General features: G+C 37.2%; 4 protein-coding genes and 1 long non-coding RNA gene across 5 annotated transcripts; 2 read left to right on the top strand and 3 right to left on the bottom strand.

Annotated features, from left to right (window-relative positions):
- Window positions 1–4: 4 nt before the first annotated feature.
- Window positions 5–5178, bottom strand: LOC138937078 (uncharacterized). The gene is made up of 5 exons (XR_011447456.1): window positions 4836–5178; window positions 2878–3106; window positions 2312–2759; window positions 597–1145; window positions 5–421 (listed from the first exon to the last, which is right to left on the bottom strand). It is a non-coding gene; the product is annotated as an uncharacterized lncRNA (long non-coding RNA).
- Window positions 5179–5770: 592 nt separating this feature from the next.
- L(2)10685 (5-methylcytosine rRNA methyltransferase l(2)10685) lies at window positions 5771–8579 on the top strand. Its single transcript, XM_070302583.1, has 9 exons — window positions 5771–5986; window positions 6144–6326; window positions 6416–6788; window positions 6925–7107; window positions 7167–7453; window positions 7519–7643; window positions 7731–7868; window positions 7944–8094; window positions 8439–8579. The coding sequence occupies exons 1-8, from the start codon at window positions 5903–5905 to the stop codon at window positions 8083–8085; spliced, it is 1515 nt and encodes a 504-aa protein (XP_070158684.1). The 5' UTR covers window positions 5771–5902; the 3' UTR covers window positions 8086–8094; window positions 8439–8579.
- Window positions 6888–12435, bottom strand: Mfs3 (major facilitator superfamily transporter 3). The gene is made up of 9 exons (XM_070302582.1): window positions 11812–12435; window positions 10490–10734; window positions 10137–10370; window positions 9964–10051; window positions 9477–9709; window positions 9260–9400; window positions 9046–9178; window positions 8615–8856; window positions 6888–8539 (listed from the first exon to the last, which is right to left on the bottom strand). The coding sequence occupies exons 1-9, from the start codon at window positions 11834–11836 to the stop codon at window positions 8357–8359; spliced, it is 1524 nt and encodes a 507-aa protein (XP_070158683.1). The 5' UTR covers window positions 11837–12435; the 3' UTR covers window positions 6888–8356.
- Window positions 12436–12795: 360 nt separating this feature from the next.
- Window positions 12796–13839, top strand: LOC138936838 (sperm flagellar protein 1). The gene is made up of 3 exons (XM_070302585.1): window positions 12796–12907; window positions 13063–13344; window positions 13465–13839. The coding sequence occupies exons 1-3, from the start codon at window positions 12796–12798 to the stop codon at window positions 13752–13754; spliced, it is 684 nt and encodes a 227-aa protein (XP_070158686.1). The 3' UTR covers window positions 13755–13839.
- A 115-nt stretch (window positions 13840–13954) lies between these two features.
- Lsm3 (uncharacterized) lies at window positions 13955–14759 on the bottom strand. Its single transcript, XM_070302586.1, has 3 exons — window positions 14616–14759; window positions 14439–14546; window positions 13955–14270 (listed from the first exon to the last, which is right to left on the bottom strand). Exons 1-3 carry the CDS (start codon window positions 14634–14636, stop codon window positions 14103–14105), a joined length of 297 nt encoding a protein of 98 aa, XP_070158687.1. The 5' UTR covers window positions 14637–14759; the 3' UTR covers window positions 13955–14102.
- Window positions 14760–15308: the final 549 nt, after the last annotated feature.

Below are 15308 nucleotides of genomic sequence, written 5' to 3'. Positions count from 1 at the left end.
AAATTGATAAAAAAAAAAAAAAAGATTTTTACTCATCTCGAGAAATTTCTTAAATCTATTTCATAAACGAAAACACATTGAGAAAGTTATTTCTTTGTTCTATTATGGAAATTTATCGTATCATATTTCTGATGTCTTTATAAATCAGGATTTGTGAAATCACAGGTATTCATCAAATTGCGCTCGCGCAAATTTGCTGAAGGGGCACGCGTTCATTATTCGCCATCCGGTTCTATTCGGTTTCAGTCCATTACAAAGCCAACCCGTCCAGCTTTTCTCCCGCTCGGACCAATCGGATGCCCACCCGCTATGTGGCCCAATGTTTAGGGTGGTTGCAACAGGTTACTCCAGCTGCCGGTGCTTCCATGGTGTTATTTTGATTTTATCAAATAATACGGGAAATCTTCTAATTATGTGGATGCTTTAAAAAAAGAGAGAGAATTATTTCCTAATCATATATATATCTCACATATGATAATTTCGCTATATATATTTTCTTTACGATAATGTGATAAGTAATATTTGTTTACTCTTTTATACATATATTTAACTAAAAGGATACATATATATTTAATAAATTTTCTTATGTAACTTACATATATCTTTCGAGAAAAATTCAATGAATGTAGATAAGATTCTTTTGAAAATAAAAAAGCGCGATAAAAACTGTCGCTTCTGAGATTCTTGTTACCATGTTTGAATCTATGTAATACGAATACGCGCCTTTATCTCCATTATCACTTTTAGTGCGTTGATAAAGATAAAGATAATCCTTGAGATGCGCATCCTTCTGATGATTGTAAAGAGCAACGGGAGATAAATGTGCATAGAAAAAAATCGTCAAAGTACCAAGTGTTTTTTTTTTCTTCTCGCTTTTACTTGTTCTCGAAGAAGCTAAAATATCGGGAACGATACCTTGCAAGGTGCAACCCTGCGCTCAAAGTGCCCGTAAAATGCCGAGAGGAACGAAAGGTAGACACGCGGTGAACATGGCCTGACGTAATGCTGTGTGGGAGCGCCGCAGGGTCAACGTCCTCTTTCCCGAGAATTATTGTTCCCAGCAACCCTGTCCGGATGGGGGCAATCGCCCCGAAAGTCGATTAACTTTTGTGGAGGAATCTCAATACGGGCTCATTTACTGCAATCTAATCCGAGTAATAAAAGATTAAAGGAATGGAGGGAAAATACAATAAAGATAAACAACGAGAATATTGATTATAATGGGGAACAAACTTTCTGATATCGTAATAATAAAGGCCAATGAGAACCTAAGCGTTAATAACATTATTAATTGTCAAAGAAAACTCATTGGTCTTTCTCTCGCGAATGAAATTGACCAGCAGTAATTCTGCTAGACGATAATTATTACGAGAGCGTACTGAGTTGCGACTTTTCATTTTTTGTATATTTGGGTATAAAGTACTTGGAAGAAAAATAAACAATGTCGCACAAGAGATATCAGAATTTCGTCGAACCCCATTCCACGCGCCAAGGATCGAAGCCTGACTGTACTCTCTCGGATGATACCGTTAAACTGACTTCCGTCTGACCACCTACCTACCTACCTACCTACTTTCGTCCTCGTATATCGTCGAGAAGAGACAGAGAGACAAGCGAGAGAAGTAGCTCCGGGTATTTGAAAACCAAAGAATAGTCAAAGAAATGTGTATTTATGTGTATTTATCCGAAAAAATGATCAAGCAAGGCGTTGCTCCTTGGCCTGATAATAAAATATCAGCTTTAGTAGTGAAGTGACAAAATATCATTTTTCCTTTCATCCGATTATTTGAGAAAGTAAGAGTCAATTTCTCTTAATAAATGAATTAATCTTAAGCTTTAAGAGATTGTTAAATATAAGATTATTGATTAGAAATCGTATATAATCGATACGAATAAAGTATATAAAAAGAGTGAATAAATACTCGAAAGGCTAGTATATCTCGTGTACAGAGAGCTTTCTTTATACAAATTATTTTTAATTTGAAGGAAAGAAAGAGATATCAAATAATTCAAGAATTAAATTTTGAATTTAGAAAAAAATATAGTTGAAAATATAACACATGCGAACGTTATATGAATAAAAGGATATTAATCTGGCGAAAATTTAATCTTATTACATGTTTATATTCTTTAAGTTGAAAATGATCCAGGTCCGAACAATCATGAAGAAAGACAGAGATAGATGAGCGTGAAGAGAACAAGAGACAGAGAGAGAGAGAGAGAGAGAGAGAGAGAGAGAAAGAGAGTCAGACATGTGGAACGGGTCACACCCTCCGGATCGTATTATTGTCGGCTCTGTATGCACACGTACGCACGTGACTCGCGTCCAGGGTCGACACAAGTGGGTTGGTTGGTTCGCTCGAGCGCGGTCGTTAGTATCGTCCTCGCCGTGAATACCCCCCTGCTCGTTCAACGACCCCGACGACGGCATTCAACGACGTCGATGTACATATGTACGCACTCTCGGCTCCACGCGCACGTGACGTGCCCAGGATATTGGGCCGGCGAACGGTAAATAAGGGATCCAGCGACTGTCCTTTCGCCGAGAGCTTTTCTCCCGACGATCCAAAGGAATCGATCCATTTATTGTCGACGCCTTTGAAACCGGAGCGACGTGGTGCGTGGAAAGTTTCTCCGCTCCAAGCGTGAAAAACCTCGACTTTCGGGATCACGAAGAATAATCTCTTCAATCCTTTTACATATGTATTCCGTATTCCGTTATCCATTTGGTCAGAATAATAATTTCAAGACGCGATCCTCTGTAAGAAATATTATTCACAATATTTTTCCATCTCCCGTTTAAATTTATACATGGATACGAAAATATTTATCAGTTTACAGTTTAAAAAATTTTGTAATTTGTCACGATATACATACATGTTATTGTCTATGAATTATCATAATTCTGCTTTTCCTCTTCCATACGATTTTTCCCAATCGATTGTTACAGCGCCTTGTCGTTCGGTATTGCATTGCGAACGAGGTGCCATCAGAAGTAGTGGGACAGACGGAGATCAAAGGTCATGAGCTACAGGAAGTGGATTTGTGCGCCGGATGTCGTAACTTCCGAGTCCTTTGGCCCCGGACATCTCGCCCCGCGTACGCCCTGCATACGCGTTCGTACGCGTACATAGATTGGGCGAATCAACGATTCAGATATTTTCCATTATAAAGGTACCTGGACTCCGTTCGTTAAATATATAGATATAATACATGATAATCTTCTAGCAATGAAAGTATTAATTTTCTCAGCCTTTAGCGACTTGTAATGGTCTAAAAACATTTTAAAAAATGTTCCAAGTTTTTTTTTCGATAAAGTTTCAATCTTAAAATCGCGGCTAAACCGACGATGAAGAAGGCTCGGATCACACATCCGAGTGTGAGATCCCTCGAATCGAAAATCGGCTCGAGTTGTTCACGAGTGATGCACAAGTAGCGAGCGCGCCCCATCGCGCCCTTCTCGAGCGAAAGGGCGGTAGAGAAAGGAAGAGATAAGAGGACAGGGAAAGGGGAAAGGAGATAGACGGATAAGCACAGAGAGGAAAAGAGGGAGAGGTAATGATCAAGCGAGAGGGAACGAGCGAGAAGTCGTAGAATGAGGAAGAGAGAGAGAGAGAGAGAGAGAGAGAGAGAGAGAGCGGGAGAGAAAGAGAGAAACGCGTTGAGAGGGAGAAGAGTCGCAGAGCGAGACAGAGAGCCGCGACGCGCGATCGACGAGGGGGAGAACGTGAGAGCATGAGAGAAGAAGAGAGAAGAAGAGAGAAGGAGAGAGAGAGAGAGAGAGAGAGAGAGAGAGAGAGAGAGAGAGAGAAAGGGAGGGTATAGTCGTCGTGAGCTCCTTACAGTGCATTGCCTTTACAAACCCCCCAAGTCCCGTCACATCCCGTGCCCTCCCTCCTGTCTCTCTCTCCCTCGACAAATCGCGTACGACGTGCCTCTCATGAAGAGATCCACGAAACCAGCTTCGCCGTCGAGTGATTCGGGTCGTCGAGACTCATCGAAATGGAGGAAAGAGGGGCAGGGGAAAGGTTCAGGGAAGTCACACGTCTCGTGTGTCGACGGGGTGCGGTATATCTATGTATGTCTTCGTACGGTGACAATACAGAGAGGTTTTTCCTTCTCTCGAAAGACAGATAACGACGTTCTCCTTTCGGTCCTCTCTCTCATCGTCGGGTTAGCCTAACACGAGACTTTCACAGTTGGCCGCGCGAAATTTTCGAGGGTTACAGGGGTTATCGGCTCGATCGAGCGAGATTGAATCCGAGATCATCTACCGCGGGATCGCCCTGTAATTTCGTATCGATACACATAAAGTCGCGAACTTTCGACGATACGTAAACATAATCGATTTTATTTTCCGATTTACGTAACGATTACGATTCTCGTATCTCCGATGTTTAATTCGAGATTGATTCTGGTACCGTGTATAAGTTGATACTTTTTTGTACGATTATACAGTTTTATATCACCTTATACTTTTGTATTACAATCTTTTCTTGATTTCGAAACTTTTTTTTCGGCGTACAAAGAATTTTCGATCTCATGCTCGATGGTGTCTCAACAAAGCGCCCCGCGTCTAAAATAGGCGCTCGCTACACGCAGGGACTTTCGAAACAGCCACGTTTCACATGCCGCGCTCTCGCCTCCGCGCTTGGAGGGAGACTCGGATGTGCCCTCTCCCCTCCCCCCCTCACCCCCCCGCCATTCGACTCGACTCCTTCCCCTCCTTGCCCCGCTTGCTCGCGAACCATGTCGCGACAAATACGTCGTTTCCTCGTCGCCTCGTCGTCGTCATGATAACGCGCGCGATTGATGGCGAAATGATGTATATCTACCTGTTTGGTTTCCTGGCTCTGTCCATGACGAGCATCGTTCGTACGATGGAAGTCCATTTGGAAGGAACGGCGAGGTGACAGCGAAGAGAGTGAGAGAGAAAGAGAGAGAGAGAGAGAGACAGAGGGGGGGAAAAGTTCCTGTAATAGAAACTCGAGTCATTCCCGCTATTTATAGCCTCTCAAAGGTATACTGATAAGGGAAGACTTTAGGCGCGCGTTCGGACGCGGTTATAAGGCGATGGCAATCGAGAAATTAAATTGTCTTGCGGTTACATACAGGTGTGAATGACCCGATCGAATTAGAAACGGAGTGTTTGCTCGTACGGTGGCTCCTCAGGGAACAACCACCTTGTTTCTTCCCCGCCCCCCCCCTCCTCCCCCCTCTATCTCCCTTTCCTCCCCCTTCTATCTGCTAACGCGGAATATCACAAATGTACCATCTGGTATAATCTTAACGTTGTAACAATTGGGAGCAATCGAATATGACGTGTAACGAGTAATCAAAAGACGTGCACACGGATAACATGGACGAGCAATGTATAAATTGTCAATCGCTCCCGTTGTTATACGCTATACGCTATACGCTATACGCGCGCGCGCGCAATCGAAAGGATAAACAAAAATGATGCGAGTAGTACATGTACAGGTAGTACCGTAACTCTCATGGATTTGCTTGCTCGCTCGCCTCTTTACCTGTATGCCCTCGCGCGATTCACGCCCTTTTCTTCCTGTATTTCATCGTCTCTCGCTCCTGCGCTAACGGTGAATCGCAAACCGCCGCGTACATACGCGGCATCGCCGAGAATAGCTTCGAGCCAATATGGGGCCAATGGCGTCATCTAAAAGTACTGGCCAACGTTACTCGACCGCGATAGAGGGAGGCGTGCGCCATCTAGCGGCGACGCGCGCAACATTAACCGAGGCGCCATCTAACGGCAAGTGATAGAGTATAAGACGCTGTAATCTCCATCAGAGTTCTGCTGGTAGAATATAACCTCAACAGCGAGAATTTGCCGCAAATTTATAAATAAGTTTATTAACACGCGAGGTGAATTTATTATGCAAGAATGGCACGTTTATTGAATAGATTGACAATTCGCGAGCTCGCAAAGATGCAAGTTGTCAGATATTCTAATAATCCGGATCACTGGGTAAAGTGCTCGATGCTTGTATAAATAAATTTATATAATACAGATTTTAATTATATGTTTTTATTATTAAATTGTTTTGTCTTTTTAACTATACGGAATAAATATTTACAATTTCTAACGTTTATTTAATTTTTCTTTTTCTTTGTCATTCGTTTAGTCTATGATTAAAAAGAAGAAAACATCCATGGACAAAGCTCTGAAACATTTTGATGATTTTTATGGTAATGTCTATGGAAAATCATGGGAAGATATAAGAACTGCATTATTGATGGAAACACACAAATATATGGCTGTTGTGAATAGCTTTAGCGATATAGACAGAATAAAATCAGAGTTGGAGGTATATATATATATATATATATATATTTATAGTAAAACATTTAATATAGTAAATCTATAATAAATATATATACATTTTATTATTTCTAGACCCATGGTGCCATGAATTTAAAAACAATCTATGAAACTTGTAGGGAATATCTTGATGCATATCCATGCAAATCTAATAAAAAAAAGAGAAAGAAAAAGCAAGCAAAAGATCGGCAGGTAGAATCTGCTATTAGTGATGCTCAAATATCAACGATACAATCACATTATCCAACAGATTATACACCACCTGTGTCTCTAAATACAATGAATGATGATGAAGATACAATGGTGAAAAGTCAAGGATTACAGCCAGTAGAAATAAAATCTATTGAGTCAAATTTGAACGAAATTATGATCGACGAAAATCGAATTGTACATCCCAATGCTAGCTTAAATGAGCTATATGAATTTATACCAGCTACGAAAATTAAAGGTAATTTATATGTTATTTAGAAAACAATAATCAAGTTATAGAAGAAGATTAATTTTAGACAATTAAAAAAAAATATATATATATATATGTGTGTGTGTGTGTATGATTTAATGTGAATTTATTTTTCATCCTTTAGGTATGGATGACTGGATATTAGAATCGCAACACTATGGCTATTACAAAGAGGGCGCGGATTTCTCAATAAACGTTGAGAAAGAAGCAATATTAATGTTTCCACAATACCTCAACATTTATACATTTGAAGAACATAGTGATAGCGATTTTCCGTCCCCAAAGAAAGGATCTACGGGAGTTTTAGGTTAGTTTTTATTAGAGTAATTTCATTATCGATATGAACATTCTAATGTTGTTATGCAGATTATTATCTTCTGGATGGTGCTTCTGTATTGCCAACATTGGCCTTGGACTTGCAACCAGGCGACGTTATACTAGACATGTGCGCAGCACCAGGAGGAAAGGCTTTAAGTATTCTTCAGACGCTCATGCCACGTATAATAGTTGCTAATGACGTTTCCAAGTCCAGGGTAAAAAGGATCCACAATGTTATAAATCAGTATGTAGCTGGTATTGGTCAATGGCAGGACAGACTATACGTGACGGAGCGAGACGCGAGATTTATTGATGACAAAGATGTATATAACAAGGTATAGTAAACGCAGAAGATTCATAACAGAATTTTTAGAAACTCTTTGATAATTCTCTCCTGCAGATCTTGGTGGATGTACCATGTACCACAGACAGACATGCATTACATGCAGAAGATAACAACATCTTTAAATCACAGAGGATTCGAGAGAGGTTACAAATACCGGAGCTACAAGCGGATATTCTAATGTGCGTACAAAAGTTAATCTAATCTTTGATTTTCTCATACAATTGTCTTGCATTATTTTCTTTCATTATATAATTCTCATGTTACAGTAACGCCTTAAAAATAATATCAGTTGGCGGAACAGTAGTATATTCTACCTGTTCCCTCAGTCCTATTCAAAACGACGGTGTCGTTGGTATGGCGTTAAAGAAGGCGTGGGAAGACACCAATTCTATTATGGTTATAAAGTAAGCATTTTTTGTATATTCATGACAATAAATTTCATTATCATTTTATACGAATAATGTTCTTTCTTGGAATAGAGATATGAGTGAAGCATTAAAACCATTGAGATGTCTTTACAAATTCCGTGATTTTGCGTTAAAATACGGCCACATTGTTATTCCTACGCTCGGTAACAATTGGGGTCCCATGTACTTTTGTAAAATAGTGCGGATACGATAGTGATATAAGGTGAGTGCATGCAAGTAATTCAAGATGTAATGTTATATAGACATCATTATAATGTATAATAAATCAATATTATTTTATAATAACTAAATAAATTTTAATCTTATTTGTAAAATAAATATTGGCAAACTTATCGTGTTGTGCATAAATATAGCACAAAATATATGTGTGTGTGTGTGTGTATATATAAAATATGTCTAAAATTGTTTACGATAAAACATGAATAATTAATTACAAATTAAAATATAGTACATAATATAAAATTTTACAAACCATGTTTTGCATTATTCTCTCTTAAAGGTAATGTTTGATCGCTCGTTTCATCAGATGTTTTAATTTTGTTCCAGGGTTGCTCATTGCCGCTCCCAAAAATAGTGTAAACCAGTATCTCGATTACATATAGAATAATCGTTACAAGGAATACAATTCTCCATGCTTCTATGGTTTGCTGTAAATAATAAAAATAAAATTAGGGTTAATCACTTCTACTTTGCGAAATTAGACAGTTTTTATTTTTGCTCACATTTCCGTGAGTTAATTGTCCTACGAAGACCGGTACAACGAAGCCGGGTATAGTGGCGACGAAGTTTGTCATTGCCATCAGACTACCGGCAAAGTTGGGTGCGATATCTATGTGGTTTGCCAAGAAACCGCAATACATTCCACCGATGCAAGCTACTCCGATTGTCATCAACAGAACTGCCCGAACGCGATTGCACCCGATATATGACACTTGTATTAAGCAGAGCATTGGTATGAGAGACGCTGCAATAATTGTATGCAATTGTAATAAAATTATATATAATTATTACATACAATATATTTAGTTAACACAATGAAAAAAGTCCATAATAGATTGCAATATAAAACATTACAAAATTCATGTCTATAAAATTGTTTGATTAATTTAAAGTTTACTATTTTTTAAATTTAAGTTTTTAATATTAAACTTACCAAAAAGCGTGCCGATTTTCCTAGATATCGTCACTGTGATCAGACCCTTTTCCTGCAGGATGGCTAATATTTTGCTGAGAATCATAGTGAAGAGCCACATGCATAAAAACGGAATGGATGATAATCCTGCATTCTGATAAACGAATAACTCATGAAATCATGTACATTAAATCACGTGCATTGTTGTGTTAAGTTTTAGAACAGTTTTTTTTACCAAGCTCATATCATATTTCAAAATTTGATTCATAAATGTGGGCAATTCGATAAGTAGCATGTACCAGCCGAAATTGCTGCAAAAATGAGCGACCAGGATCGCTATGAACGGTTTGGACCGAAACACTTGTCTCCATGGAACCTAATAACAAAATTATGGTTGCAAGAGTGGATTAAAAAAGAAAAATTGCTGGATATAACAATTAATTGTTTAGTACAGTTTTGGGAACATCTTCCCGGACATGTCCGCCCAAAGACATGACGATATAGTTTCTCTCTCTTTGACTGATGAATCTCGTCTGTTTTTCCGGGGAATCTGCTATCATAAGCCACCAAGCGACGCACCAAATAAGACAAAGCGCGCCTTCCACATAGAAGATGGAGTCCCAACCGAGATTCGCGGCCAATAGACCGGTTAACAAGATGGAGATCACGGTACCGAGTGCCGTCCCTAAAGCGTAACTCATCGTAAGCATAACTTCATCGGCTTGATTATTTTTCGAGATTAAAATTTGCGACGCGTCCGAAAAATTCCACGAATCTAATATGTTATGATTTTTATCAGAATCCAAATTAAGAGCAAATCTTGACTATCGTTACAAATTTTACCATATGATTACAAGTCTCATATGATGACAAAACGATATGAGATATCCTGGAACATATTGCTGGAACTTTGCAAATTTCAATAATTTATCATCTTACCTGCATACACAATCGAGGCAATGACACTCCTTTCATTCGGCGGCGCCCATTTGGCGATCATAACATGCATAGCGGGAAACGATACACCCTGTAATAAAAATAATTTAAAATTGTCAATCGTATTCACATATTTAAGAATCAATCCATTAGTATAAATTTAGATTGTTACTGACTCCGCCAATTCCCTGAAGAAATCTCATTACGATGAAAAGCGAGTAGTGAGTACGTGCGGCGATAGGCGATAGTATGGAAGCTACGACATTTAAAAGGACCGATCCATTCATTACCCATTTGGCCGACCAGAGTTCCGCTAGTCTTCCACCGGGCAACATAGATACTGTGTAGCCCCAAAAATAAGAAGATAGAATAAAACCTTGAATAAGCTCATTCCATACAAATGGACCATTCTGGAAAAATGTGATAATACTATGGTATGTTTTTTTTATTGAAACACCAAGCTTTTTATTCTAGAGTAACGATATGAGAATTGCATCAATTTTGATTTTTATATAAAATATTGTTATACCTCGCCTGTAATCTTTGTAACATTTGAGGCATCGTCAAACTGGCAAACGTCCGCGCTTACTGTCGTAGTATTGTCATCAGCTTCTAAATTATGCGACGTGGATAATTTAATAGCAGTATGATTCACCATAGCGACGATCGCTACACTCGCATTGACTTTAAAACCATAAAGAATAGCGAGACCGATGGATCCCATTATAGCCATCAAATATCGAATCGGAAATAGCGGTCCATTTTTCCTCGCAGCTAGATATAAATAACAATAATATATTAACACATATTGTTCTTTTTTTAGGGAAAGAAATGGAATATATTATTTAATTTATATATATATACGTAATAATTTTTTAATTCATGATGAATTGCATGGAACATTTATTACCTATGTAAAGTAATCAGGTCGTTTCATTTTTTTTTTTAAATATGTCAGGATTATAACACGCGGTTTGATTCAATATTGGCTTGAGCCGATCGATATACATATTTTTATTCACATGAACAATTTTCACAGCAAAGAAAAGAATTTTGAGAATCAGTTTTCTAAATCGTATCGCGGACGAAATATTTTCCAGTTTTTCAGACCATTTTTCCATTTGGCCTAACACGAAATTGATTTGTGTACGAAAGCGTATCTAAAAGATTATTTTAAGAACGAGACCGCATTTACGTTCGCAAGGAGCGAGCCCATAACATATGGGCCGCCGCTTCGAGTGAAATGTCATCCTAATATATATCATAGCAATATTACTAGTAATATTAATAGCAATATTACATCTTCAATTAATTTTTAAATAATCATATTCCGTAAATCTTTACATTATTGATATGTAAGCGCGAAATTTCGTATGTTGAATAATAAGTACTTGTCAGCACTTGCATAGCATTGCATCATTAAGACAACATATGACGCGATGCACATGATAGGTGCCGGAAATCAATTTTCTCAGAAAATTGATTAAAATACCTGGCATTTCTCTCGAGAAAATCAATCTGGAGTATAGAGGACACGCCAAGGTCATGAAAAATATTTTTGAAACTAGTTGCTTTTTATATATTTTAAGAAATTAAATAACGCAATAATCTATCTGTAGTTTGAGAAATATTAATAAAAAAATATTAAATAATATAAAAAGTAATAACAAAAAAATTTATATATAGAATCTAATCTTCTGAAATAAATTAGAGGATTATAAAAAATACTTTTTTAAAGAATATTTTTTATTATTTGTTTTTTAATAATATTTTATAGTTTCAAATTATTTATCTTTAGAGAGTCTAAATTCTAATCTTCTTAAAAATTGACAAAAAAACATCATTACTCACCGTTAGAATTATTTTCCACAGCCATCGTATCGACGATATGTCTTTGAAGATGCTTTTCAAAAATATTTGTAGATTTCAATGACAAAAAAATTGCACGACCAATAACTTATTACTGTTTTTCAATATTTTTCGTAGTTAATAATATTTTCTCCTCAATTTACATCATTGTAAATGTTTTTTTTTTTCCAAGCAAATTATTTTTAGTAGCCACCTGATGCTTCGCTTCCGACTCGGCACGAGAGTTACGTGCTACTGAGTGGACCTGAGTGAAGCGGCGAGAAACCCAAAGATCTTGAAGCGATTCCGGAGGGATGCGAAGCGTGCGCCTCTTCTATAAACACCCGTACACACACGCATTTAGGTGCGTGTGCGTAAAAGGAAAGAACCGTACAAAACGCACGCGTGTTAGTGCTCATGCTTTCCGACATTTCGACCTCAGTCATAAGAAAGGGGAAAGGAGTGACGTAATTGCATCACACCTGCAGCTTTCTTTAAAGTGCTCTGCATCTTCAAAAATAAGGAAAATTTTCAATTAGAAATCGTGTTATTTTATTAACGTTTTGTAAAGAAAATAATTAATAACAATTATTATATATAAAAACGTTTTATCATAAAAAGCGTGAATGAAACAATGATGATTACTTATAAGTGATGCAATTCATTCAATATTTTCAAAAATTTCATGAATGAAAATCTAAATTTAAGATTTTTATTTTTATTCAATATTTTGTGTGATTTGTGTAGCTGCTTTTGACCTATTCTGTTATTTGATTTGTTTTATTCGAACAAACTTGAAGCTAGGCTCGAGCGAACATTGAGCGAATTCGCTCAGTGTTTGATGAGAACAAAATGTCAACCGCGTTTACAAATTTCTGATATATAAAACAGTCTTCTTTCTTTTTCTCACTCTCTCTCTCTCTCTCTCTCGTATTTCATGATTCTCGCACTCTCCTTAATGCGTGAATCGCTATAATCACAATAAACATGAACGCAAATTCGGAAATCGGTGATCATCTTGACGAGATCTATAACTGGATCGACCAAATCAAATTTTCCAGGCCCAAAAAAAATATAGCCAGAGATTTTTCCGATGGCGGTAAAAAGGATCTCGTTTCTATATAAATCTTACTGTTGATCCTTTATGAAATCTTGAAAAACCAATAATTTTTCAAAATAATGTCATGACTTTTACAATGACATTCCTTCCTAAAAAAAAAAGAAAAAATTAATCGCGAGACAATTAAATTTTAGTGTTGATGGCAGAGCTACTGAAACGTTATTATCCTAAGTACGTGGACGTGCACAATTATGTCGCCGGTAATAGCATTGCGAGGAAGATCGATAATTGGTGCACACTTAATCGCAAAGTACTGTCGAAACTTGACATGAGATTGGGAAAAGAAACGATCAATCAGCTAGCCAGTTCCCACCCAGGCATCATCGAGAAAGTTCTCGCTGACCTACGATCCAAAATTTTGAAAGATTGTAACGCTGACAGAGAGTCCTTATTCTCCGGCCATGAGGATAGTGAAGGTGCCTTTATTTAACTATGATAAATTATTTTTCGATTATCCTCTCTCAATTTCTCTGAATTCTTTTTATTCTCTCACTTGTTATAATTTAACTGGATCATTCTATGTATGCACAATTTAGAAATGGTGAAGCCTGTGCTAAATCCCGATGAAATAGCAAACAAAACTGTCCCACGACACATTTTTATTCGCCTAAAACAAGAGTTACAGGAGAAAAATGATACGATCTCCACATTACAACAAAAAATCTCGCACCTGGAAAACATAATGAGGCTAAAAGATCAGAGGATCGACGATCTCACAGTGCAAATCACGAGACTGCCGATTGAAAGAAACGTCGCTACTTTGCGTCCTCACGTTATCGGCAGTGGAATCTCAAAGCTACACGCTTCTACCAAGTTGTCCCAATAAATTTTGTCGAAAGATGCCACAATTATACATCGTCTTATATGCAACACACAATGTAACTAACTTTCCTTTTTTTACAAATGTACCATATATTACAAGAATACACTTTATTATATTCATCCAATTGGATACCTACAAAACCTTATAATGTACATGTAATTATATTATGAAATAACACAGTCCCATTTTAATCGATCGCAAAATATTTTTCAAGCATACAAAATTGCCTGCCCAGTTTGCTGTAAATTATTTAGACATTAATAATGTAAGATTTCATTTTAGATTACATTAGACACAAAAGTATTTATAGTTTTATGAGACAGAGAATATTGGATAAGCGTTGTAGTAATTTTATGTAGGCGGAGATACCAGGATTACACCGTCGCCTCGCACAAATAGCATCTGGATAGTTCTTTTTTTCTGACGATAGATTTCCTCGTATGTTTCTTCATCAATCTCCACTATGTTTATAATCTCCTCCACATCACCTAGCACCATGTTCAAATGCTGGTCGAAAGCCTGAAATTATGATTAAGATGTAAAAAATAATTTTCAATATTTTGGTTTAATTTCGATGTTGATTTGTAATAAAATAAATATTTAAAATAAATCAAATCCACTTTGCATAAAAAAAATACAACTTCAAGTATGAAGAATTAAAACGATTAAAGCAATCGAGTTCTTTACGTGTAATTTTCCTCGGAGCTCTCTTTCGTTTCTCATTTTTACGTAAATTCGTTCCTCCAGGCTCAATTTTATGAGATCCAGGGGCTCCTTCACATCAATCGGTGGCAACTATTTCAGGATAACATTCGAGATTATATGAGAATAAATACGGCGATCTACGTGAATTCTGAAACTCACCTGTTCCGATTCTTCAACCATCGCGAGTCTCTTCTTGTAAAAACTACGCGATTATTTTACGTTAACGGCACTATACAATCGAGAATTGCAAATTACTAGGCAAAATTCAAATGTCAATCATATATTATAGGTTACCGGGTTACTATCACGGGTGTATAAAAAACAGAAGCGGAAAGGAAAACGAATTATAAATACGAGCCTAAGTACGCCATATTGTTAATACGCTCGGAAAGGCATCAAAAATATGGCGTCACCAATCAAGTTTGCCAATTTATTTAGATAACCAGTTCATATTTTCTTATGTCTATGGTTTCAATAATAGAACTTGTCATTTTGACTTGTCGCGATAGATGGCGCACGATGGCACAATTGGCCGAGTTGGCGTCAGACATTCGTGGTCAGACGTGATCGGACTTGCGTAATTGCAGGAACGCAAGGTATACGCAATATAAATTATAACGTTTTTTTACAGCAGATTTGAGAGAAATTTGCATCTCTATCGCAGGTATAAATATAGACATCGAAGAAACATTTCTCTTACAATTATTATACTAGTCTAGATTCCAAAACGGTGGAAGATTTTCTCACGGAAGAAAATTTTTTCTCAATGGCCGTTTCGAAACTTTTTTTCAGCGTTTCCGATTGATTTTAGGCTGGCCATCGAGTAAAATTTTTCTCAGCAAATTCGATACC

This window comes from Polyergus mexicanus, unplaced genomic scaffold (assembly GCF_030449975.1).
Source record: "Polyergus mexicanus isolate NDT 795.1 unplaced genomic scaffold, iyPolMexi1.0 SCAF_10, whole genome shotgun sequence".
Classification (NCBI taxonomy): Eukaryota; Metazoa; Arthropoda; class Insecta; order Hymenoptera; family Formicidae; genus Polyergus; species Polyergus mexicanus.
This window is presented reverse-complemented; position numbering and strand designations above follow the sequence as displayed.